The 23,800-nt window shown below is 37.0% G+C and overlaps 3 protein-coding genes across 3 annotated transcripts; all 3 read left to right on the top strand.

Annotated features, from left to right (window-relative positions):
- The first annotated feature begins 601 nt into the window (after window positions 1-601).
- Window positions 602-4,436, top strand: LOC114728293 (uncharacterized). Its single transcript, XM_028915172.1, has 9 exons — window positions 602-990; window positions 1,809-1,842; window positions 2,017-2,247; window positions 2,406-2,495; window positions 2,632-2,697; window positions 2,787-2,878; window positions 3,024-3,071; window positions 3,154-3,221; window positions 3,683-4,436. Exons 1-9 carry the CDS (start codon window positions 650-652, stop codon window positions 3,754-3,756), a joined length of 1,044 nt encoding a protein of 347 aa, XP_028771005.1. The 5' UTR covers window positions 602-649; the 3' UTR covers window positions 3,757-4,436.
- Window positions 4,437-5,290: 854 nt separating this feature from the next.
- LOC114728292 (uncharacterized) lies at window positions 5,291-7,903 on the top strand. Its single transcript, XM_028915171.1, has one exon. The coding sequence runs from the start codon at window positions 5,550-5,552 to the stop codon at window positions 7,635-7,637; it is 2,088 nt and encodes a 695-aa protein (XP_028771004.1). The 5' UTR covers window positions 5,291-5,549; the 3' UTR covers window positions 7,638-7,903.
- A 1,971-nt stretch (window positions 7,904-9,874) lies between these two features.
- Window positions 9,875-15,507, top strand: LOC114728291 (E3 ubiquitin-protein ligase hel2). Its single transcript, XM_028915170.1, has 7 exons — window positions 9,875-10,353; window positions 12,089-12,391; window positions 12,495-12,703; window positions 12,804-12,852; window positions 12,937-13,026; window positions 13,266-13,328; window positions 13,477-15,507. The coding sequence occupies exons 1-7, from the start codon at window positions 10,186-10,188 to the stop codon at window positions 15,145-15,147; spliced, it is 2,553 nt and encodes an 850-aa protein (XP_028771003.1). The 5' UTR covers window positions 9,875-10,185; the 3' UTR covers window positions 15,148-15,507.
- The last annotated feature ends 8,293 nt before the right edge of the window (window positions 15,508-23,800 follow it).

The following is a 23,800-nucleotide window of genomic DNA, read 5'->3' as shown; positions in this document are numbered from 1 at the left end:
TAAATATAAACTCAATTAACTAATTCACAAAAACTAAGTAATTTGGCTATTTATCTATAAAAATTATGTGTCACTTTTCTTTTAAAAATACTCCACTTTTTAATAAAGATATTAGATGGGAGATACAAGGAGGGTAGGAAATATTATGAAATTAATAAGAAAAGTGTGATAAAAAATATACTAAATAGAGAGAGAACCAAAATTCGAACTCGTAATCAAATTTTATTTATCAATTGTTAGGTCATATATATATATGAGAGCTAAGAAATGGTCTTTAAATTTTATACAAAACACAAATTAAAAGTTAAAAAGGGAAAAGTTACCTGTTTATAATTAAAAAAATGTGCACGGTTAATTAATTTGTGACATTGTCACTATTTGTAGCAAGACCCAAGTGCTCCGTCAGTTCATCGCATACGCACCCAAACTTGGAATTTAGAATCTTCCCATCCCCTTCCGAGCAGCAACCGTTTGTCAAACTTAAAATAGGCAGGTCCCGTGCCTGATGGTCAAAACTAAAACTACCAGTCACGCACCAAAATTTAAAACTCACTGGTGACTTCCGCCATTATAACCCAAGCGACTTCCACATCAGCTTCTTTTTCTGCAAAATTAAGCGCCAGGATGCCGGAAAAGAGGTAATCTGAACATGGCATTAGAGGTTGAGTGGTACGATTTTGTGTGTTTTGGCATTGTGGGAGTGGCCTTAATAGGAGCCTTATGGGTGCTGTGGAAGAAAGAAACTGTTTCCCGAAGACAGTATGACAGCAGATATGAGAGCCTCCTGGTAGCTCGACCTGATCATGAAGTAGACGCCACTTCATTGCCTAAAGGTCATGTGAGCGCCGCCCAGCTATGGACCAGTTCTTGGCGAGGCCTTAACCCTCTGTGGCTCTTGTCTACGCGTTTCACTTCTTTTCTTGTAATGGCCGTCCTCCTAACCTGGGATGCTCTCAAAAATGGTTCCGCCATTTTCTACTACTATTCTGAGTATGTTCTTTCTTTAACTGTTCCCTTAACTTTTTGCCCCGCCTTCATATACTATATAGCCAATTAGGGTGGTGGATTTGCTGATATCATTAATGAATGCCATACTTTGTGTTCTGCTTATGATATAGCATTTGGATTCTGGGACCACAGAAACTTAGAATTGATTTCTTGCAAATGAAGCATCACAATGTCTTTTTCAATATTATTATTTGGATTGGTTTGTTGCAAAAGTCAAATTCAACTAGAATGAGAGCCCGGGGTATATATATATATATATATATATGGGACCTCACTGACTTGCTGCGAAATTAAGAAAAACGATACTAGAACGAGATTCAATTCGACCAGTTTGAATTTCTTCGCATATGTCGAACTCTGAACACAATATGGGCTACGGGTACTGGCTTCGATGGCAAGTTCCTGCATGTGCTATGATTCTTAGTGTATCGGTTACAATATCTGTATTTCACATTTTGAACACCAAAGCAGAGCCCTTAAGTTACAAAGCCCTGTGGATTCCACGCTTGAGAAATCTCAATCCCGTGTGGCTTTTCCTATACAGAGCGTTCGCATTCCTTTGCTTGGCTCCCATTCAATTTATGATAGTTTCCTCGGGTGGAGCCTTCCCTTTCTATTTTTATACCCAGTAAGATGAATATTTCTTTTGTCAGTTTCTTCCCCAACAGAACTTATTAAAAGCCATATCATATCAACCAATCATAGTGGCATAGTGCCATTACTCTTTATCAAAACATGCGTTAGTCTTGTTTCCGGCAGCATGGACGCTGTTTTATTAATGATATTGCTCTCATCTGCAGGTGGACTTTCACATTAGTTATGATTTATTTTGCGGTAAGTCAATCACAACATCTCTCGTATTTGATGTAAATTCCATAGGTGCGCAACAATCTCGTCACGTTCTTTAGGAAATTGATTGGGGCTTAGGAGCTATATATGCACAAGACAGTAGACGCATATGAAGCAATTCTTGTTTTTCTAAAGAACTTTTATTGTTTCTCGATTTAGCTGGCAAGCGTGGTATCTGCATACGGATGCTGGCACAACCTAAAACCTTCTGAACATGGGGCAGAAGCTGATTATCTCAGAAGAGATTTAGAAGAGAGTATGTCCTCGGACACTGTGACTTATGAAGAGAAAGAAACCAGGGGTTCCATCAAGTTGCAAAGCCTATATGCCGGAGAGGAATTTCAACAAAGAGCAGGATTTTGGGGTTACCTCATGCAAATCATATATCAGGTTGGTCAAACATAAGACAGAACAGCCTAGTTCGATGCAGTAGTCTATCTATAATCATGCCTCAAAGTTTTATTCTCCTATTTTTCGTCTTTCCTTAGTCAAAAGAGTTCCCACCTAAACTTCTTTAGAGTTCAGACTAATATCTCTTATTTGAACAGATTTGTGGAGGGGCCGTGATCATCACAGATATCGTATATTGGGGTGTTATAGTACCATTTTTGACAATCTCTCGCTTAAAACTGAACTCGGTGAGTTTGAATTCCTCTTATGGGGGCACAGGAGGGCATAGCGCTTTTTGTTCCCCTGTTCTTGTGGAAAGAAGTGATTGAACTGATCTGTAATTCATCACAAACATAAAATTGACTTTTGACCTGTAATTGACAGTTGATGGGTTTCATGCACACCTTGAATCTAGCTTTCCTGCTTGTGGATACAGCTTTAAATGATCTTGTAAGCCTCGCACTCCATGAAATAAATCCAATCACTAATTACCACCAGACAACTCATTGATTTAGCACTGCCAATTTTTTTTTCCTCAGCCATTTCCCTGGTTTAGAATGGCTTACTTTGTGCTGTGGAGCTGTGCCTACATCATCTTCCTGTGGGTCGCTCATGTCTGTGGTCTTTCCTGGTAAAATGACTATTGCATCTCCTCATAAAAATTTGACTATTTTATTTCTCTCTCCTATGTTTTCTTTTTCCTAAATGCTTTCTTTTACCTATTCAACACAAATAAAATCAATTGTTATTCACGATTATTATTACTCCCCCAACAGGTGGCCATATCCATTCCTGGAGCTTGACAACCCTTGGGCTCCCTTGTGGTAAATCTCTATGAACCTATCTTCTTCCACTTAGTGTTTCTATTTGTAGAAAGGAGGATTTAGTGTTTCATGTATGCCGCAGGTACTTCTTCTTGGCTGCGTTTCACATACCCTGCTATTGGTTGTATGTACTCATAGTGAAAGCAAAAGATAAGATTCTAGCCAAATTGTTCCAGGATGCGTATTTAAGGCCATAATAGGTTTCTTTCAATTTTATTATTCTTTCGCACAGGGGGGTAAATATGTCCAGGGTTCCATTTTGTTTTATATCCATATTTATGCCCTCGTAGATCTGCTTGACATTGGATTGGTTTAGTTCTTCTTGCCCTTGAAAATATTGAACGGATGCCTTGTCATCTTCCCATTACCTTTTGTTCATATAAGTTCCATACCAGTTACCAGATACAAAATTTACGTAAAAGCTGCTCAAGTTAGCTTTTTATCATCCTAAAACGCAGCTCCACGGTCAACCTAAATCCCAAAACTGATATCAGAAGAGAAATAATATCGTGAACATCATTCATAAATAATAACACAACAACATTAAATATTTTCGCATCAATAAAGTGCAATCATAACGCCCTGTATTTGCATTTCTTGGTACACTGTAGATTGGGAGTCCCTTCTGCAATTTCAACCTACAACCTTAACTCAAATACCCGCCTTGTCCGAACGGGGTTCCTGAGCATCAAGCATAACCGGCCAGTTGCGTTATTAGTGAACTTCCTCACCAAATCCAAGTAGATGCTAGCATATTTCTCAAACAAATACATATAGGAACCAAAATGTGATGAATGCATCTCATCTGGCTATCCCAACCGAGGAGAACAAAATATATGGACTGATTGAATGCCAGCTGACTAACATTGCCGCTACGTTACCTCAACTCAAGCATCCTAAACACTGCAGGTAAACTTGCCTTGCAAAATATCATGAAAGACATAATCCCACTGAATACAGCATAAAACAGTGAGAGCCATATGCCAACAATAGAAACTAGGCGGTGGGCCTTGGGTCCGCTACTTGAATTGCAACCAGAGGAATTAAAAGCTTTTGGAATTTTCAAACTGAAAAAATGACTGAATTTTTTTGGGTAGACAAATGAGGCAAAAGCCCAAAGCAAACAAAGAAAACTACCAGGACTAACCGTGGGTCACTGCTACCCACACAATATAGAGCAAGTAATCTCAGCTTCGGGAGAGGAAGACGAAAAAAATGAAGCCATCTGGTTGTGATATTTGTCTCACTTGGACTTTGCCGCTCCCGTGAGATTTCTCTCTGTATAAGCAAACAAGCCTTTGAGGTGTTTCCCCACTTGCAAAGAGATTCTCAAGCATTTTAAGAGTAGAGTTCTCTCTGTAATAATCTTCTTTAGTCTCAAGTGCTTGCACAGTCTAGACTAGATAATATACGACGTAACCCAGCTTCAATATCATAGCAAACGAATTCAATGAAAATTTTACATTCATACATTTGTTGCATGCTCTCCTCACATTCTCCCAAGGTGAACAAGATGCCACGAAGGGACGTACGGAGCTAAACCCTTTTTTCCAAGAGGCATTCAAATATTAATTTCATACATGACATTGTCAAACTGATGATAGCCCAAGCGCTGAATTCAAAATAACTTTATAATGCAGAAACAGAGTAAGCCGCACGATTAAAGTTAGAAGTTGCTGTCTTAATGCTTTATTTTGCCCATTTCTAAAACCTGATGGGTGGCTTCCGGGTACGTTAAGAAATTGTTAGCCAATTGATTGTGTCGATGCTGTAAAGAGCTGATTCCCAGAATCTCTTTTCTGTTAGTCAAAGATTGACTCTGAATTATTTCCTTCCTAATGAAATAATAATGGTGGACAATGAACTTGATTTCAGCGCCTCATCCTCATCCTCGCCAGCGGCAATTTGTCAGGTTCTGAGGCTCTATTCCCCCCCCCCCCTGAAGAGTACTGAATTTCCATGTTTCTTCTGGTTCATCAATTCAATAGGTGGCTATTAATGCAGTAAGTTGATTAGGACTAATTATTCTATAAACTATACATTTCCCGCGTATAGCACATACATATGACTTATTAAATTACTTCAGTGCTCTGTTGTAATTGCCAAAATTCTATAAGCTATTTGGCAATAATCAGGACAGGAGATGTCGTCATCCCTGACATATGGTTTTTTAAAAAAAACAAAAAAACAAAAAACCATGATAGTCCATTTCTCTCTCTTTGCAATTCCCCACTATTGTGGCAAAATTGATCTGAATGATACGGTTCTTGTCCTTTCATGTGTGAATATAACTATATACTATATTATCCATCGGCCCGGCAGCATTTTAAAATCCAACTTTAGCAGCAGACGATTTAGATTTGAATACTGTCCAGTACACTAAAAGGCAAGAAGGCCGTGGGTAACAAGTCACAACTTAATCACTAGAATTCCTAAGCAAGCCAACCAACAATTATATATAGTGCTGCAGACTGGATAATGTTTAGCAGGTTGCGTCTTGCCTCACGACTACTTTTTAAGCACTCCTTCCACCATCCTCACTTATCATCGCATCCCCTTCCATTTCACGCTCATCTCACTCCGATTCAGTTTCAGATTCCGACCATCATCATGAATCCTCCAAAAGGCACCGTTGTATTCAACACTGTTGGGAGAACTCAATACGGTTTTGACGTCTTCTACGCCAACATCCAACACCCCACGCATCAGCTCACTTCCGACCACCGCCTCACCGATGGAATTTCCATCAATTTCAATGCTCAGTTCGTTGAAGATCACCGCAGTATCGTCTTTATCTCCGAACGAACTGGGTCTTCCCGGATTTATCTGCTGAACCCTGAGTCACCGAAGCCCCAACCTTTACCTTCTTTTCCTGAAAGCCTCTTTCATGATCATCCAATTATAAAGAATGGAAGGATTTATTTCACGTCGGCTCACGAGCAACCCGATCGTCATTTCCAAAGTTTTTCTGCCGTTTACTCCACTAGCTTGCATGGAGGGGAAATTGCTAGGCTGACTCCATATGGGGTAGTCGATTACAGTCCTAGTGTATCTGAAACTGGCAAATTTATTGCCGTCGCATCCTATGGATCTCGTCCGTGGGACGGTGATTTTCGGGAACTCAAAACTGACATCGTTGTTTTCAGCGAATCCAACCCAGAAAAACGTATTATGGTGTGCGAGAGAGGCGGATGGCCCACTTGGTCTGGAGACTCAACCATCTACTTTCACAGAGTAGCTGATGATGGGTGGTGGAGCATTTTCCGGGTAGATTTACCAGATTCTGAACAATCCGGGCCTCCAAAAACACCAGTTCGGGTCACTCCACCTACGGTGCATTGCTTCACCCCAGCGTCTATGCACGACGGCAAGCGAATTGCCGTCGCAACTCGTCGGCACGGGACAGATTTTCGACATATTGAAATTTTTGATACGGAGACCAAGACGTTTCAGCCAATTACTGAGATAATCAACCCAAATATCCATCATTACAATCCGTTCGTATCTCCAAATTCAGACTTCATTGGGTACCACCGATTCCGCGGAAAGTCGACCAAGGAGGGGGAGTCCATAATTCCCCATCTTGAGCCAGTGATGTCTCCGGTTCCAAATATACGGTTGCTAAGGCTCAACGGTTCGTTCCCAACCTTCTCGCCAGACGGCAATCTCATTGCCTTCAATCATGACTTTGATAAGAACTCTGGCGTGAAGATAATTAAATCTGACGGTTCCAAACGATGGACCTTGTTTGAAGGGCGTACATCGTTTTACAACTCGTGGAGTCCCACCGAGAAGCACGTGATCTACAGTTCCATTGGTCCAATCTTTGAGTCGCCCAAGACAACGGTCCAGATTGCACGGATCACATTCAACCCCTCAGATCTCACGGATGATCGCGAACACATACCCTGCGACATAAAAATTCTCACCAGATATGACACCGGCAATAATGCGTTCCCGTCATGCTCGCCGGACGGGAAATCCTTGGTGTTCCGGTCTGGTAGGTCTGGGCACAAGAACCTTTACATAGTTGATGCCGTAGAAGGCGAGCTTGAGGGCGGTATACGTCAGTTAACGAATGGCCCATGGATAGATACGATGCCAAGTTGGTCACCAAAAGGGGATCTAATAGCTTTCTCATCGAACAGACATAATCCAAAGAATACCGAGAGATTTAGCATCTACGTGGTGAAGCCCGATGGCTCTGGTCTGAGGAGAATTTATGTTGCCGGGAAAGAAGGTTCAGAAGAGGCGGACAAGGAGAGGATCAACCACGTGTGCTTCAGTGAAGACGGGGAGTGGTTTCTGTTTACGGACAACTTGGCGGGGGTGACGGCGGAGCCGGTGTCACTTCCGAATCAGTTTCAGCCGTATGGAGACCTGCACATGGTGAGGCTGGACGGGACTGGGCTGAGGAGGCTGACGTGTAATGCATACGAAAATGGGACGCCGATGTGGCACCCAGGGGATGAGATGGATATGGGCCGCTTGTGCTTGGGAGATGGCGTTGGGGATAAGGTGGAGGGGGATTTTGAAGAACCACTTTGGATCTCTTACGACATATGAGCTTATCCGCAAAATAGAAATTTGTGATGTCCCTTTAATTTTTTTAGCGTGGTGTTAAATAAGTTTGCTGATCCGGTCCAAAAAAAAAAAAAAGAAAAGGTTTGCTGTTAGTCCCTTTGGGTCCATTCCATGAACAAGTCTTCTATTTGTTTTCGTGGAGCGCTGGAAGCTACGGACGTTCAAGTCACATATGGTTTGCCGTTTCAGGCTGCTTTGTCTTTGTTGTCAAGTCAGCTATTGAGCAAATAAATTTGGGTTTCGTCAATCAAGCCTCGCCTGTTGACCCCACCGACGAATACCCAGTGTTAACCTTCTTCTTCAGCTTCTGGTTCGCCTGAATTTGTCACGCCGCGTGTGAAATTTATCGTCCACTTATTCTAAATATAAGATTATTTACAGTATAAAATAAGTCTTATATTTATTATATTACAAAATAAATACTCTTCTGATCCTTAATATAAGACTATTTAATTATATTAATAAAGTTAAGTAAGTTAGTTAATTATAAGAAATATGACATGTTTTTCTTAAAACACCATAATCATCTTCCTTAATATTCTCTCTTCTTTTTCTACTTGATTATGATTGAGAGAGGTTTATATGGATAATTTAGAAAAACTTGATAAATATGATAAATATGTTTTATATTTATGACCAAAATTAAATTAACAATTATATCCTATATTAAGAACAGGAGGAGTATTATATTTAAGATCAAAATGAGTATTAAATATGCGATTTGAACTTCACAAGAGAAGGATTTTTTATTCATAATAGTGAATTGACTGTTAAATTACTAACAGGATTAAGCCAAGAAAAATAGGGTAACACCAAATATTGCAGGTATTCGTGAAAACCATGTGGATGGAGTCTAAAAGTAAAAGAGGAATATAGTACAAGTCTTTTCGCCTTAAATTTAGAGAAAATCTCAAAAAAAAATGTTAAATTTTAAAATTTTAAATAAAAAATTACTACAAAAATATATTGTCATTTGTTTTTTAATAGAGTCATTTTTTTACCATTATAACAATCAATACTGATTTGAACTTTTAAAATTCAAGATTCATTTTTTTGAGAATTTTTCCTTAAATTTATGTATCAATTATTCAACTTATCAACTTAAATTTAAATATTATTTCAGCATTTTCAATGTATGAGACTCGTTTTTTTTTAAGATAAACAAAACTGCAAGCATTTTATTACTTATTATGATTTTCTTCAGTTAAATTACAAGATATAAGATTTTTGAACAATAATACATGAGGATGTGATTTTTATAAGTAAACATATTTTTGGTGAAAATATATATTTATTTCAGTTAAAATATTAAATTTATATTTTATTTTATTAATCTGAAAATTTAATAGTAGAGCAGGACAAAACATAAAACTATAAGTGTAACAATTATAGGGACGACGGCAAAAAAAGAAGTTGAAATTTTATAAATATCAAATAAGGAATATTAACAAAAATCTGTTGTCATTTACAAATTCAGACTTGTTAATACCTCCAATTTTTAATGTAAGATCTTGTTTGACTTTTATTTTGGTCCTAAATATAATACCCTAATCCACTTTGTCTATCATATTTATGTATTTTTTCTAAGGTAATCCTTCTAACAATGATAGTTCTAGCCAATAAATTTGATTAGTAAAGATATCTTAGGAAAGCCAACATCTATTTATTACAAATAACTAACTTAACTTCTTTCCTTAATCTTATCAAATTAGCTAACCAACTATTCTAATTAGGACCAGAGGTAGTGCCAAATAAAGTTGTGTTACCAAATCTGATTTGGGATTTATAATTTACAATTTCTTTTTCTGTCGTTCTCCCAAAATTATATTCATGTCCATTTTTAATACAAAGAAATAATAAGAATAATAATAATTTTTCGTTATATACTCTTCCGGTCCTTAATATAAGACTCATTTAACTAATTTGATTAGATTAAGGAAGTTAGGTAAGTTAGTTAATTATAAGAAAAGTGACACATTTTTCCTAAAACACCATAATCATCTTTCTTAATACTCTCTCTCCTTCTTTTACTTGATTATGGTTGAGGAAGTATTCATAAAGGTAATTTAGAGAAAATTGATAAATATAAAAAAAAAGTCTTATATTTAAGATTAAACTAACTCAAAAATTAGTTATTATATTAAGGACAGGAGGAGTGTAAATTTTGCTCCCTCCGCAGCAAAGCCACCAGTCTGTTCCCGGTTACGGTCGGTTATTGGGCGGGCTTCGTGGGGTTTGGTGTGGCGAGGCTCGTGGTTAGGCTGCGAATTTTCAATCCGGAGAGCTTTCCACATTAGTTATTTCTCGCTTCACAAAATTGTCTGATCCTCCCAACCTCCGATCCTTCTTTCTCTTCTCCTAAATTAGTTGCCTCTGCTCCTTCAACGCTGAATTACTGTAATTCTGAATCTTTAATTCTTTGTTCCTACCCATCGCCACCGTTATAAAATTATCAGAGTCAACGATTTAAACCCTAGATTTGTCTCCTGTGATTGGCCATCAGAGTTAGGGTTCTCGTTCTAAAGAAGTCATGGATGACTGCTGTGCTGTTTGCGCCGAACCTTTGGAATGGGTTGCGTACGGTCCCTGTTTGCATCGGGAGGTTTGCTCGACCTGCGTAGCTCGTCTCCGTTTTATATGCGACGATCGCCGTTGTTGCATCTGCAAGACCCAATGCGACTGTGTTTTTGTCACAAAGGTAGGTCGGTAGGGCATTGCTTTTACTGCTACAATGCGCGCTGAGCTTCCCTAATTTTTGGTTGGATTTATTTATCGGTTATCCCTGGCAATCAACCACTGAAGTCTGTTGTCTTGCATACTTGGGGGTGCTTCTGTCTGGCATTATTTCGATTACAGATGCCTATATTTCTTGGCGCGCATATAGCTCAGATTTTGCGTGGCCTAATGTTAGATAGGACGAATTCACATGCTAAGTGAACAGTTTTTGTGTGTGTAAATAATAATGCTCAGAGAGGAATATGCTTACAGTTAGAAGTAGGTTTAGTGTTCATCAACTTTAGGGCAGTAAACCGCTCATCTTTTTTGGGGCTTCATGTTAAATTTTTACTGTAGCACTCCCACTGCCTTTGTAGCGTTTCTATTTTCTCATTTACATTCTGGATCTCTTTTGTAGCATTTCCATCGCATCCTGTGCATGTCACAGGAATTATGTACTATTTGATAAATAAGGCTTGGGCGGAGATAGGTGTTATAAAAGAAAAGAGGGTTGTTTGCTACTTTATCCATGCCTCCTTACTAGTTATTGCAAATATACGATTATCTAATTCCAGTGCCCCAAGCTATAATAGCATAAATTTCCAAGTTCTAGCTCTCAGTGGAGATCAGTTATGTTGTCCTCGTTGATATGATCATTTTGATTGATGGTAACATAATCTCTTTTGCTACCATTTCAGCCATTAAGTTTTCACTTTATGAGTACTACTATTATCACTGTCATGTCATTGCCTTGACCATGACTTTATTGTAATTCTGACAATTTATGAACGGATGGGGGAACTTGTTTTATGAAATGGTTAAACATGTTGACCTGTGGTTATGTTATTCTAAATTGGTGGATTTTATGCCTTCTTTTGGCTATAAATGCATTCTAAATTTAAATAAAGTCTTCAAAGTTGATCCATCACTTGCTTTCCTCGTTATGGGGATGATTTGGAAAATTGATAAACTTGAACTGAATTTGCATGTCTCTAAGCATTTATTTCTAGAAATCTGGCAAGTGCTTTTTTCTTCAGTTGACTGGGATGTATTTCCACTTGTTTCTTAGATGTGTCTTAGAGATTCGGAGAGATCGTTTTGAACTGAAAGTCTGATGATGTTATGTACCACTTTTGTATATAGTAGATGTCTTTCTGTGGATAAGGTGGCATTTGATTGGCATATTGCTGAAGGTGCTTGCCTTTTTGACACACTATTGAAGCCACCACCTACCCTTTAACAACACTGAATCAACTGCCCTTGAAAGAGCTTATTGCCTCTGAATGAAGAACACAGGGGCTTTGTGTATATGCCCTTAAGCCATGTTTATTGCTTTGGGTTCACCATTTCATTTCATTCTATTTAATAAATAGGGCTATGTTCACTTGCATACATCTTGTGAATCAAGCAAACAGATTGTGCCCCATATCATCCTTCTTTTTCATAGAGGAGAGGTAAAAGAAATGATACAGTGATTGTGATGCAAACTCTGTATGGTTCCAATTTACATTGTTTTCTTTTTTTTCTATACATTGCATAAGGCCTTTAGAGCTTATTATTGCTTATACTAAGGATATATCTATTTAGGACTAAACCTGGTTTTCAATATGTTTGACAGAAAGCTAGAAAGTTGGCGTGGATTGCTTGATTTTAATTTATTTCAGCTGTTGTTGCATTTTGGCTCGAACTGAATTGCATTGGTGCTGCCATGGTTGCAGGCTCTAGGAGATTTTACAAGGATGATTAATAACTTCTCAGTGCTGCCATCAGATGCAAGGGAGGGTAAGGTGGGTTCATACTGGTACCATGAAGATACAAATGCTTTTTTTGATGATGTGGACCACTACAAGATGATCAAGGCCATGTGCAAGCTTTCATGTAGTGTATGTGACAACATGGAGGAGCAAGCACCTGATGCCTCAAAGCGTCGAGCAAGGTTTAGGAATATAGAACAGCTAAAGGGTCACTTGTTCCGCTATCACAGGTTGCTCATGTGCAGTCTATGTTTGGAAGGAAGGAAGGTAACACTCGCATATTTTGCATCTTAGAGGAATTTTGGGTGTTAGTTTCTGAGTTTTTGTTTCCCTTTAAATATTGACGCTGAAGATTTTTTCTGTGATGCAGGTATTCATTTGTGAACAAAAACTATACACTAGAGCACAGTTAAATCAGCATATAAGCACTGGTGATTCTGAGGTGGATGGAAGCGAGAGCGAGAGAGGTGGTTTTATGGGGCATCCTATGTGTGAATTCTGCCGAACCCCATTTTATGGGGACAATGAACTATACACTCATATGTCGACAGAACATTTTACTTGTCACATATGCCAAAGGTAACATCTTAGCTGACCATCTACTTTGTTAGATCTCATATTAATATGCTGGATTTAAATGTTATAAATGTAATCTTGAAATGTATACTTTTTGGTGCAGGCAACATCCAGGACAATATGAATATTATAAGAATTATGATGACTTAGAGGTAAGATATATAACTGTTGGTCTTCCTTTTAGCCTCAGAGTATATGGCTAAATCATTTGAACTCTTGAGTATTTGTGTAAACAGACCCACTTCCGTCAAGAGCACTTCCTATGTGAAGATGAAGCTTGCCTTGCTAAAAAGTTCATTGTATTTCAATCTGAAGCAGAGATGAAGGTGATTATGTGGACATTTTTTTCCTCTAATTTTTTTGGTCCTAATAATTTATTTGGTACATGTTTGTTATACATGCATAGTCGGATGATTTTAAAACTGGACAGATCATATGATTCATTGTCAGTAATGATTGAACTAGTGAAGTAGTGATATCTAAATATAGATTCTTTATTTTTGCTGCGGGCTTACCCTTCCATTCATTTTTAACACTAATTTTTCCCTGCTTGCCTGTTGCTTAGAGGCATAATGCTATTGAACATGGAGGGCGAATGTCAAGGTCAAAACGCAATGCTGCTCTTCAGGCATGTTCCTCGACTTAACAATTTTTCCTGTGAATTCTTGTTTATCTTGTTTCTCATTCGTTCTGGAATTACCGGTTTGAATTGTCAAATAATTCGATTTTGTCATCCTTTTATTCTCTTACATTGGCTTTTATTCTTTCCCCTGAAGATTCCAACTAGCTTCCGATACAGACACAGTAATCAACAAGATCAACGGCGTGGAAGAGGTCGGACATTTCGTCGTGATCCTTCTGAAAGTGAACTTTCTTTGGCCATTCAAGCCAGTTTTGAGACAGCAAGTGCAGAGAGCACAAGTCATGATCTAGCTACATCAAGCAGTGGACAAGTTGCTCTTGGTTATGGGGACTTTGATAATGAGCCAGGCATTCAATCATCTGAATCCTTAGCTACATCAAGTTCTGAATTGCCTTCAAGATACCTCCAAGCCTTGGGACAAAATTCAAGGAGTTCACCATTGGAAGATTCCTCCTTCCCTCCACTTCCCATAGCATCAATCAATGGCCAAGCAAAGCCCAAAAATGAATCTGAAGGTTCATCTAGCAATACTATGGCAGCACATTTGCGTCGACACAGCAACAGAAATGTATCTGCTCTTAACCCTGCTAATGGATGGCCAGTTGCGAGTCGTGGATCTGTGCAGTCATCAAGTAATCCTATGCAATCTAAAAAGTCAACAAATGTTGCTTCTGGAGTGTCAGGTAATTCCAGTCAGACAAAGACTGTCATTAATCGTGGGCTGGCACCTTCAACCTATGCTAGTTCTGTCGAGACTACACAGAGAACTGCTCATGGACATTTGTCTCCTGGCATGTCAAGGGAAATACGTGACAATGGTAGAATTGTTCATTCTGTTTCTGCTCCAAATCTCATCGAAAGTAGTCCTTTGCAGTCGGAACCCTCATTTTCTGATTTTCCTCCAGTATCTGCTACAAAAGTCAACAAGCTGCCTGCAACTAGCCAGTCTTCGACGATGACAAGTGCGGAGGGTGTTGATTCTGCTGCTAATAAGTCCTTGGTTGAAAAGATTCGTAGTGCTCTTGATTTTGATCAAGATAGATACGCCATTTTTAAAGACATCTCTGCTCAGTATCGCCATGGAATAATAGATACAGGAACATATTTGGATTATGTGCAGCAGTTTGGCTTGTCTCATCTTGTACTTGAGTTAGCTAGGCTGTGCCCCGATCCACAGAAGCGGAAAGAACTTGTTGATTCTTACAATGCGAGTTTGCAAAGAATTGCTTTTCAAGAAAATGATTGGGGTGGCAGTAGTATCCATCACAAAGATGGCAAGGTCTCCAAGAAAGGGAAAGGTAAAGGTAAAGGTAAAGGGAAGTCTATAGATGTTGAAGAGAGACACTTTAAGGATAATTTAGAAGATAGCTTTATAAGCACTGTACGTCAATTACAGTTGAACCATAAACCTTCGGAAGAGAATGCAGAGGTCCTATCAAAGGGTGATTACCGTAGTGCCAGAGGTAAGTCGAAAATTTTGGCTGATGAACAACTGATTGGTACAAATTCTCGTAGTGTAGCCAACCCAAAGCATGCTGAGCAGAGTGAAGCATCACTTGGCAAGATTCCTAACCAAAGGAAAGATGAGGGGGCTGGTGGGAGCAGGCAACGCAAAAAAGCTTCCAAGTTCATTAGAATGCGCCTCGGTGATGGTTCTGTAGAAGCATTGTTGGATCTTAGGAGTTCAAATGCCGGCTCAGATCCTGGATCAACAGAGGCCTTGGATGGTAATAAAAGCGATCCTGGGGGGCTGCCTGTGCGAGGTGTCTGGCGGAATGGAGGAGGTCATAAACTCTTTTCCTAGTTCTTTTTCTTAGTCTTGGGAAAGCGAAGGATTTCGTATAGTTGAGTTGGCCGGCAAAGGAACAACAGTTGAAATGAACAGAAGAAATCCAGAAAATTTAACTTGTATCCAAATGGGGTAGAATTTTTGGTTCAGCGAAGTCGTGAATTTCTGGCATGTTGAATGCGTAGTGTCATTTGCCTGCATGGGGGATTGGTTTTTGCTTGGTTCGACGTTATATTTTGATCAAGTGTTTATACTTCATATATACACAATGTACATGCGAGAGCACATTGGTTAGAGGCCAAGAGCTCTGTTTTCTACTGTTTCTGTTGCTGACGTTGGGAGTCGTGATATTTTTTTTTTGGTTGGTGAACAGTACATGGTTTGAGCCCATCTTATCATATCAGAGTCATACGAGGTAAGACATCCTCACAAAGTCGTTGTGCAAAAACATCTTCAGCTTTTGTGGTGGCTCATCAAAAACACCAGCACCTCCTTTTGCTGAAAGCTAAGATTAGCTAAGCAATCTAGTGTCTACCCTGCTCAAAACCTCTCAACTCGTCACAATTTCTAACAAAATTGACACCATCTCTAATGCTTCCCAACATATTAACAACGGCAGTAGAATCACGCTTTCAACAATTAAACATCGGCACCGTAATCTGGTAGCCAACCACGGCTCTACTTTTATTGCTAAACACGCTCCTTATTTCCTGGCAAATCCTTTGATTCGCCTGTCATCGCTCCCCCGTTAAACAAGAAAATCCATCACTTACAATTTCTATTAGATAGCTTTCCTTTCGTTCAGGTTTTTCTTCCTCTCGGGCAACATTCCTCTGACTTTGATTATATAAATATGTGTGTGTGTGTGTGTAGAGCCTTCATTACATTCACACACACGTGGACACGCTGTGAAGCACCAATATTTTTTTTAAAAAAAAATGTTCGTATTCGAATGTGATTACTTCATGATGCGTACCCATATTATATCATTTATATAATTATATTTTTCGGAAAAGATAGTTCTATCTATATTCTTCACTTGTTCACCATTTTTATGAGCACGTTTTCAAGAAAATATGAAAACGGGTGCAGAGTACAATCAGGCATGAAACTTGAGAGAAAAAATTGATTGGCATCTTCTTGTCTATTCTATTTTTCTTTTCATCAATGGTGGGTAGTCGGAACGATATATTATAAATATGATTAATTAAATATCATATTTTTTCGTTCTTTAATAATATGGTCGTCTGTTTTCTTACGCTAAGATATCTGAGGAGAAATGTCAGTGGAAACTTTATGACTATGTTGATGCTTCAGGACATTGGCATTGGGAGAGATTTCAACACCTCCTTCCACCAAATGTGAATCTCCAAATTGCAACGACTGTACCCCTGACATCTAACGAGGGGCCTGACTCTTGCTACTGGGACTTAACACCTTCAGGACACTTCACAGTCGCTTCGGCCTATCATGACTCACTTCTCCTTGACTATAGTGAGCAAAGCAGTCTCTGGAAATGGCCTGGATTGCAATGAGCTGGTGAGAGCTTTTCTTTGGCTAGCTGTCAAGAGTAAGGTCCTGACCAATGACAAACGAATGCGGAGAGGCATGACAACAGGAGGAATTTGTGAGCTCTGCCTTACTGGAGTAGAAGACTTAGACCACATCCTACTCATTGTCCTTTTGCGGTTTCCTGCTGGTCGAAATTGTTGACGCCATCCCAGGCTCAAACCTTCTATACATAAGGCCGCTTAAGGAATGGCTCTTTTGGAATTTGAATCCAAGATGCAAGGGCATACACTGGAGATTGATATTTGGAACTCTCACCTGGAAGTTTTGGGACAACAGAAATAAAAATATTTTCATGAATGATTCAGCTACACCTGAAAATATAATTATTTCCATCTGTACTCTGGTTAACCATATTACCCAAGCTAGAGATGTACTTGGACTAATTGATACAAGCGCCAAGCTGACTGCTTTTGTAATCTTCACATTTTGTTAGTACAATTCATTTCCATCCAAAAAAAAAGTGGTCGTCTGTTTTGGGGCTGGCGAAACATATATGCGGAGAGAACTGAGGCGGTGAGCGAGAAGACGTTATGATTTAAAAACAAAGCTTTGATCCCGTCATGTTATGTTGCCTCTGGGCCCTGGCTTGCCAACGACCCGGCAACCCTTCATAGAGATTTACCATATCCCAACACGAAGTTGCTCGGTGGTCGGTGCCAATTTTTTTTCTTTCATAATTCAATACCTATCATAATCGTCCGTCTTCCACATAAATGCATTGTGGCCATGTAAAGAAAGGCATTGCATTTTTTCGTGGGTGGCTCCATATCTTGTTATTTACATTTCAGGCATATACTACCACCAGTCATTAATATAAAATCTTAATTTGACTTTTATTTTGATTTTAAAAATAAAATCTCAATCCATTTTGTTTCTCATATTTATAATTTTTTTTAAAAAAATAGTCCTTGTAATAATGATAGTTCTAGCCAGTATATATTTGATTAGTAAGGATATTTTAAGAAAGACAATATCTATTTATTATAATTGGTTAATTTAACTTATTTTCTTAATCATTTTAAATTAGTCAACTAGTTCTTATATTTAAAATTGAAGATAGTAATATTGTATTCTTTTTTCGTTTCAGGGACACAATTTCATTCGTCGCTGGTTGGAATGTCCCAAATATGATCGATTGAATGGAATACTCGTAGATACCTATAGTTTTTTTTAATTTTTAAGTCGGTATCTATGAGTATTTTCTTTATATTAAATCATTTAATTTTATTTTCTTATTGCAATTGGTTTTTTTTATACGGTCTAATATTGTTAATAGAATAAATTTATAAAAATTAATGGTGTTAAAAAGGTAAAATTAAAAACTTTAATAAAAAAATTATATAAACACTAAATTGAGAGAAATATGAGTACTTCAGTAATGATTTTCCAACGAATGCCCTGACTAGACGTGAAAGGCGCACTAATATCATGACCCATTATCTCACCAAGCCACACACACGATCCTATCATCGTGTTAAAAAATGTGCATTGCATTTAAGTCCATGCATATTTATATAATCTGCAAAAAATATTTTGCATTTGTTTTAACACATCTCCTATTTTATCGAATTTTTATTTGAAAATTTAAAATTTTATTTTAATACGCTTTCAAAATGTTTAATTAATTTTTTTTATCAGACGAACGAATATAATTACGATGGATAAAAAGAAAAACAAAATGACAGGTATCCTTATCCTTATCTGGAAGGCTGGAATACCGGGCAAGAAAACTCGCACCGGATACCTCTCACCGGCTAGGATGGGCACGTGTCAGTTTCATTATCTTTTGGGAATTCTCTGACAACAACGCAACGGCTCCTGCGTAAGATATGCGTATCATCCAATTTCTCTTCCTTGCTCTTTCCATCTTCTTTTTCAGATTTTCCTTTATTCTCTTCTTTGGTGTCTATAAAAGGATAATTGGCAGCCCAATGATCTCGCCTCCAAGGGCAAAGCATTGCCAACTGCCCCCGCTTATTTGGCAGCCCACGCGCCTTACCGTTCCCTTGTGTGTGTGTCTATGTGTATATACTACCTTTATTTCTAAATATAATAGCTAGTTAAGTAATTTAAGTAGATTAAGAAAATAAATTAAGTTAGTTATTTGTAATAAATATGTATTTTTTTTTTTAAATATTATTGCTAATCAAGTGTAATAGAAGGACTACCTTCAGAAAAAGTACATAATATGAGAGATAAAATGGATTGAGGTTTTATATTTAGGACCAAAATAAAAGTCAAACGAGGTCTTATATTAAGAACCGAAGATAGTATATTATAATATTATTATTACATTAGTTGTTGCCACGTCAAATGCGTCCATGTTTGTCAATATAAAAAATTTGTTTTGATTTCATATATCAATGTAGCAATGTAAGGGCTGGTCAAAAAAAAGTCTACCAATACAGGTATGGAGTTTATAATAAGTCTCAATGAAAATGTATTGTTTTTATTTTATATGATATTACCTCTAATTCTTAACATAAGAATTAATTAACTAATTTGAGTAGATTAAAGAAATTAGTTAAGTTAGTTATTTGTAATAAATATGTGTTGTTTTTTCTAAAATATCCTTACTAATTACTTGTATTGGCTATAACTACTAATGTTATAAGGACTATTTTGAGAAAAAAATGAATAAATATGAGAGACAATAATAAAGAGTTTTATATTTAGGATCAAAATAAAAACTAAACGAGCTTTTATATTAAGCCAGATTCTACTATTTTAAACCAACTTATGATATTAGAGTGTTTGGCTAGCGGTGACAAGACTGACTTTTACTCCATTTGACTTTTGTAAATATGAGTTGGATTAAAAATCAGTTAATATAATATAATTTATATTTAGATTGATGTTTATAAAGCGTCAATTTAAAAAGTTGGATATCTTTGAATTGATAGTGAAAAAATAAATTTAGGTATAAAATGAATAAAAAGAGCATGGGTTTTTATATAAGACTTAGTTAATTAATTTAAAAAGATTTAAAATATATAAGTATTTTAGAGAGATTATGTAACATGTGATATTTTCACCTCTAATGGAGGCTTTTTCTTTTTTTCCCTCTAAATTTTATTATTTAAATTTTTCTCAATACTTGTAGATATATATATATATATATATCAAATTATTAGATTTGTTAGAGTAATTTTACCTTTTTTAATTGTTTTTTTTTTTTCTCCGCGTTCTCACCACAAAGCACCCTAGATTAACTTCTACTTTAAATGAGTATTTTTCCGAAAAGTTAATTTGATAAAAAGCTAATCCAAAAAATTATCTAAGTCCGTAGCTATGTACCATCGCCCGTCTCTCAAATTCCACCGCGGGTTTGCTCTCCTGAATGTGAATCCGAACACGATCTTAATTATCAGCAATATATGGTGATTTCAATGTTTGAAGTGGCACTTACCAGTAAAATGAGGAATATTTTAACAAAAAAATATTTGTTCATTTTGATGCAAGACAATCATAATAAAATAATCCATGTCACGCATCTTATATTCCACGTGCTATGAAACTGCATTATGCACTACTTAGCTTGTTCCAGAAATCAAAGGTGCGTGCTATGCATACGTAAAGGGTGTTTGGGTAATTAAGAAAATACTTTTAAAAAGTTTTTTTTTTAAACTGAGATAAATTTTTTCAGATATTTACTTGTATATTGTAAAATCACTTTTAAAATTATAATTTTTTTTATATATTACTCCCTCTCCGTTCCTATTATAAGAGACATTTGATGCTTATGGCATTGCCTATATATAGAGACACTTACAAGTTGTCTCTATTTTTTTGTGTGATTTACTATTTTACCCATATTTATTATATCCAACTCACACTCCTTCCCTCTCACTTCCTCTTTCTTTTAATAAATTAATTGTTACTACCTCCGGTCCCTAATTATAAGACCCCGTTGACTTATCTGAGGAGATTAAGGAAGTAGTTAAGTTAGTTATTGTAATAAATAAGTATTGTCATTCCTAAAATATCCTTGCTAATTAAGTATATTGGTTAGAACTATCATTATTAGAAGGAGTACTTGGAAAAAAATGCATAAATAAGAGAGACAAAATAGATTGGGGTCTTATAATTAGGACCAAACAAAAAGTCAAACGGGGTCTTATAATAAGGACCGGTAGTATCTCTCATACTCTCTCCTTATTATGAGGGTTTTTTGAAAAAAAAAATTATACTTTTTACACATTAATTGTTCTCAACTAATTTTAACTGTTTTTTTTTATCAACGTATTTCGGTTATTTGTCTCTTATAATAAAGACGGAGGGAGTATTACTTTAAAAAATCGTCTGCATGCTTCTGTTCCTCATTGGCATGCATACGTTAAACCTCGAATACAATGGCTATCATATCACGAGTCATGTTCCAGATTCTGACCAAATTACTTATTATTTTCTCTTCCACGATTGAATTCCTGAGCCTTTTTTCATCAAGGGAGAGTGGCCCTTGCAACACGCGGCAAATTGTGAAACAATATAATCATATCCACATCGGTGGTAGGTGCCGTCATTTCCCAAACCAAACACAGTACCTGCGGTGATAAACCGTCCCGCGTCCTGTTAGCTAAGACGTGTAATTAATTAACGCATGGCTTCACGGACATATAGACCAGTCAACTTAATACATGCTCTGCATTATTTTTTATATATATTATATATATTACATCGTCCCTACCAAGAACCCTGCTTGCCTCCCGCTCATTTTTCATATTTTTCCCCGAGCAGATGATGTGTAGTTTTTTTTTATATACTCTTCTGGTTCTTAATATAAGACCCATTGAATTATTTGATTAGATTAAGGAAGTTAGTAAGTTAGTTAATTATAATAATGTAACACATTTTTCCTGAAACCCATAATCATCTTTCTTAATACCCTATCTCCTTCTTCTACTTGATTATGGCTGAGAGAGTATCCATAGAGGTAATTAAGAAAATTTGACAACAATAGCCAGATATAGACCGCCCATGCAGTGCATCCCACAGAGTTACACTTTCATACATTACAAACCATGCAATTTAAACTTCATGTCCGCTGTCTATGTAATTGTAAAACAGACTCTGAAAATTGCTGATTCTCTTAATTTATGTAATGTGATCTGAAGGGAGAATAGCAATTCACTAAAAAACCTCGTAAGAAGTTTAAATACTAAATCAATTTTTTTAAAAATTTGTAAAGCACAGATATAAAAAAAAATGAGTACAAAATTTAATAACATAAGTTGTGATAATGTCTGGATTTGGTAATAATTTTTTGAAAAAATAACAAAAAAATAACCGTTGGATTTCAAAATAATAAAAAGACGATCCTGCCATGTTAAAACCTCTACAGGAATAGTGAAGAACTTTATATTCCTCCGGTCTTTAACATTAAATCTATTTAATTAATTTGATTAGATTAAAGAAGTCAAATAAATTAGTTAATTATAATAAATGTGACACGTTTTTTCTAAAATACCATAATCATCTTTCTCAATACCTCCTCTCGCTCTTTTTTTGATTATGGTTGATAAAATATCCATAGGGTATTTTAGAAAAAACTGATAAATATGAAAAATGGGTCTTATATTTATGACTAAAACCAACTTAATAATTAGGTCCTATATTAAGGACTGGAGGAGTATTATTTTAAAATTCAATAGGTTTTTTTTTCTTAATATTTTATAGGGCTATTACTACCTCCTATCCTAATAGTAAGAGTTAGTTGACTAATTTGAAGAGATTAAGAAAATAAGTTAAGTTAGTTATTTGTAATAAATAAGTGTTATCTTTTCTAAAATATCTTTACTAATCAAATGTGTTGGGTAAAACTACAACCATTAAAAGGATTATCTTGAAATATATATATATAAATATGAGAGACAAAATTGATTAAACTTTTATATTTAAGACCAAAATAAAAATCAAATGAGCTATTATATTAAAGACTAGAGGTAGTAATTGTTATTCTTCTTAATTTGAATATACTAGCCTGAAAAAATGTTAAGTTCCAGATAAAATTTCCCCTCAAAAACCATTTTTCCCCTTCTGGTCAAACCCCTCAATTTCATTTTTGTTAAAAAAATTCTTTTGAAACTTGAGATTGCAAGAAAGTTGCCCTCTCTCCCCTCACGAAACGAATTACCCCGCGAGGGGCGAGGGTGGGTGTACAACCGGCAATCTCCGGTTGTGCTTAACATCACTCCCCTCACCAACCCCTGCAAATCCGAACCCTTCACATGGCTTTCTAATCTGACGGCTATGCTCCTCCCCTGCCTTTTTGAAAAGAATCCCTCACCCCCGTTCCTGTAGCCGGTCGTTTGCGCCCCTGACTAATATAAATAGGGCGACTCTGGCAAAGGTGCAGCGTCCTTCCTTTTCCTCTGTCTTTAGTAGCTATCACTCCGGTTGGGGTCTGGTTCGAGGAAGCGTCAAAGCAAATCTTCGTTCCGGATCTATTGTTCGGTGCCCGACTCGCTCCAGGTCGATTCTCCTCTTAATTGCACTCTTCATGCTTTGCCTCGCATCCATTTTTCGATGTCTCCTTTTTACTGTTGGGCTTGTTATCCGATGTTTATGGCTTTTAATGAGTAAATGGTCATCGTCTTGTCCATTGCAGACCATCTTCGTTAGAGATCTGAGTGCTTCGTTTAGGATAAGCTTAATGCTTGTTTTAAGTTCACCTTGCTGTATCTACTGTCTTTTGTAATTATGGAATGCCTTTTTGCCGGTTATATGATGCCCCTAGTGCTTTGAACTTCTCCAATGCTGGAGTAGGGCTTTTGTGTGATGGATCTAATATGATTCTGGTCCAGAAAAAATCCATTCAAATTGTTATTCCCACCGATTCGGTTTTCTGGTTTTCCTTCTCGGTTTTGTTGTATTCTACTGGTGTCAGATCTGATATTCTGATGGATTTACATCTATTGTTTACCGAACTTCAGTAGCAGCGGTATCATGGCTGTTGATTTTCATATTTTCACTGCGATCTAAGCTTCTCCCGCTGCCCTGCACTAATCCTTGAGAGCGAACAGTCCTCTCTGGATTCTCTGGATTTCTTTTATTAGTTTTCATTTCACTCCTTTATCAGTCTATCTACTGGCAATCA

This window comes from Neltuma alba, unplaced genomic scaffold (genome assembly GCF_004799145.2).
Source record: "Neltuma alba isolate B1F8T4 unplaced genomic scaffold, ASM479914v2 tig00012531_pilon, whole genome shotgun sequence".
Classification (NCBI taxonomy): Eukaryota; Viridiplantae; Streptophyta; class Magnoliopsida; order Fabales; family Fabaceae; genus Neltuma; species Neltuma alba.
This window is presented reverse-complemented; position numbering and strand designations above follow the sequence as displayed.

Excerpts from the sequence above, each read along its gene's own strand:
- LOC114728293 (XM_028915172.1), top strand. The coding sequence starts at position 650 with ATGGCATTAGAGGTTGAGTGGTACGATTTTGTGTGTTTTGGCATTGTG. Across the intron at positions 1,843-2,016 it reads TAGTTATGATTTATTTTGCG|CTGGCAAGCGTGGTATCTGC; the intron begins GTAAGTCAATCA and ends TTCTCGATTTAG. Across the intron at positions 2,496-2,631 it reads CTCGCTTAAAACTGAACTCG|TTGATGGGTTTCATGCACAC; the intron begins GTGAGTTTGAAT and ends TGTAATTGACAG.
- LOC114728292 (XM_028915171.1), top strand. The coding sequence starts at position 5,550 with ATGTTTAGCAGGTTGCGTCTTGCCTCACGACTACTTTTTAAGCACTCC.
- LOC114728291 (XM_028915170.1), top strand. The coding sequence starts at position 10,186 with ATGGATGACTGCTGTGCTGTTTGCGCCGAACCTTTGGAATGGGTTGCG. Across the intron at positions 12,392-12,494 it reads TATGTTTGGAAGGAAGGAAG|GTATTCATTTGTGAACAAAA; the intron begins GTAACACTCGCA and ends TCTGTGATGCAG. Across the intron at positions 12,853-12,936 it reads AGAATTATGATGACTTAGAG|ACCCACTTCCGTCAAGAGCA; the intron begins GTAAGATATATA and ends TTGTGTAAACAG.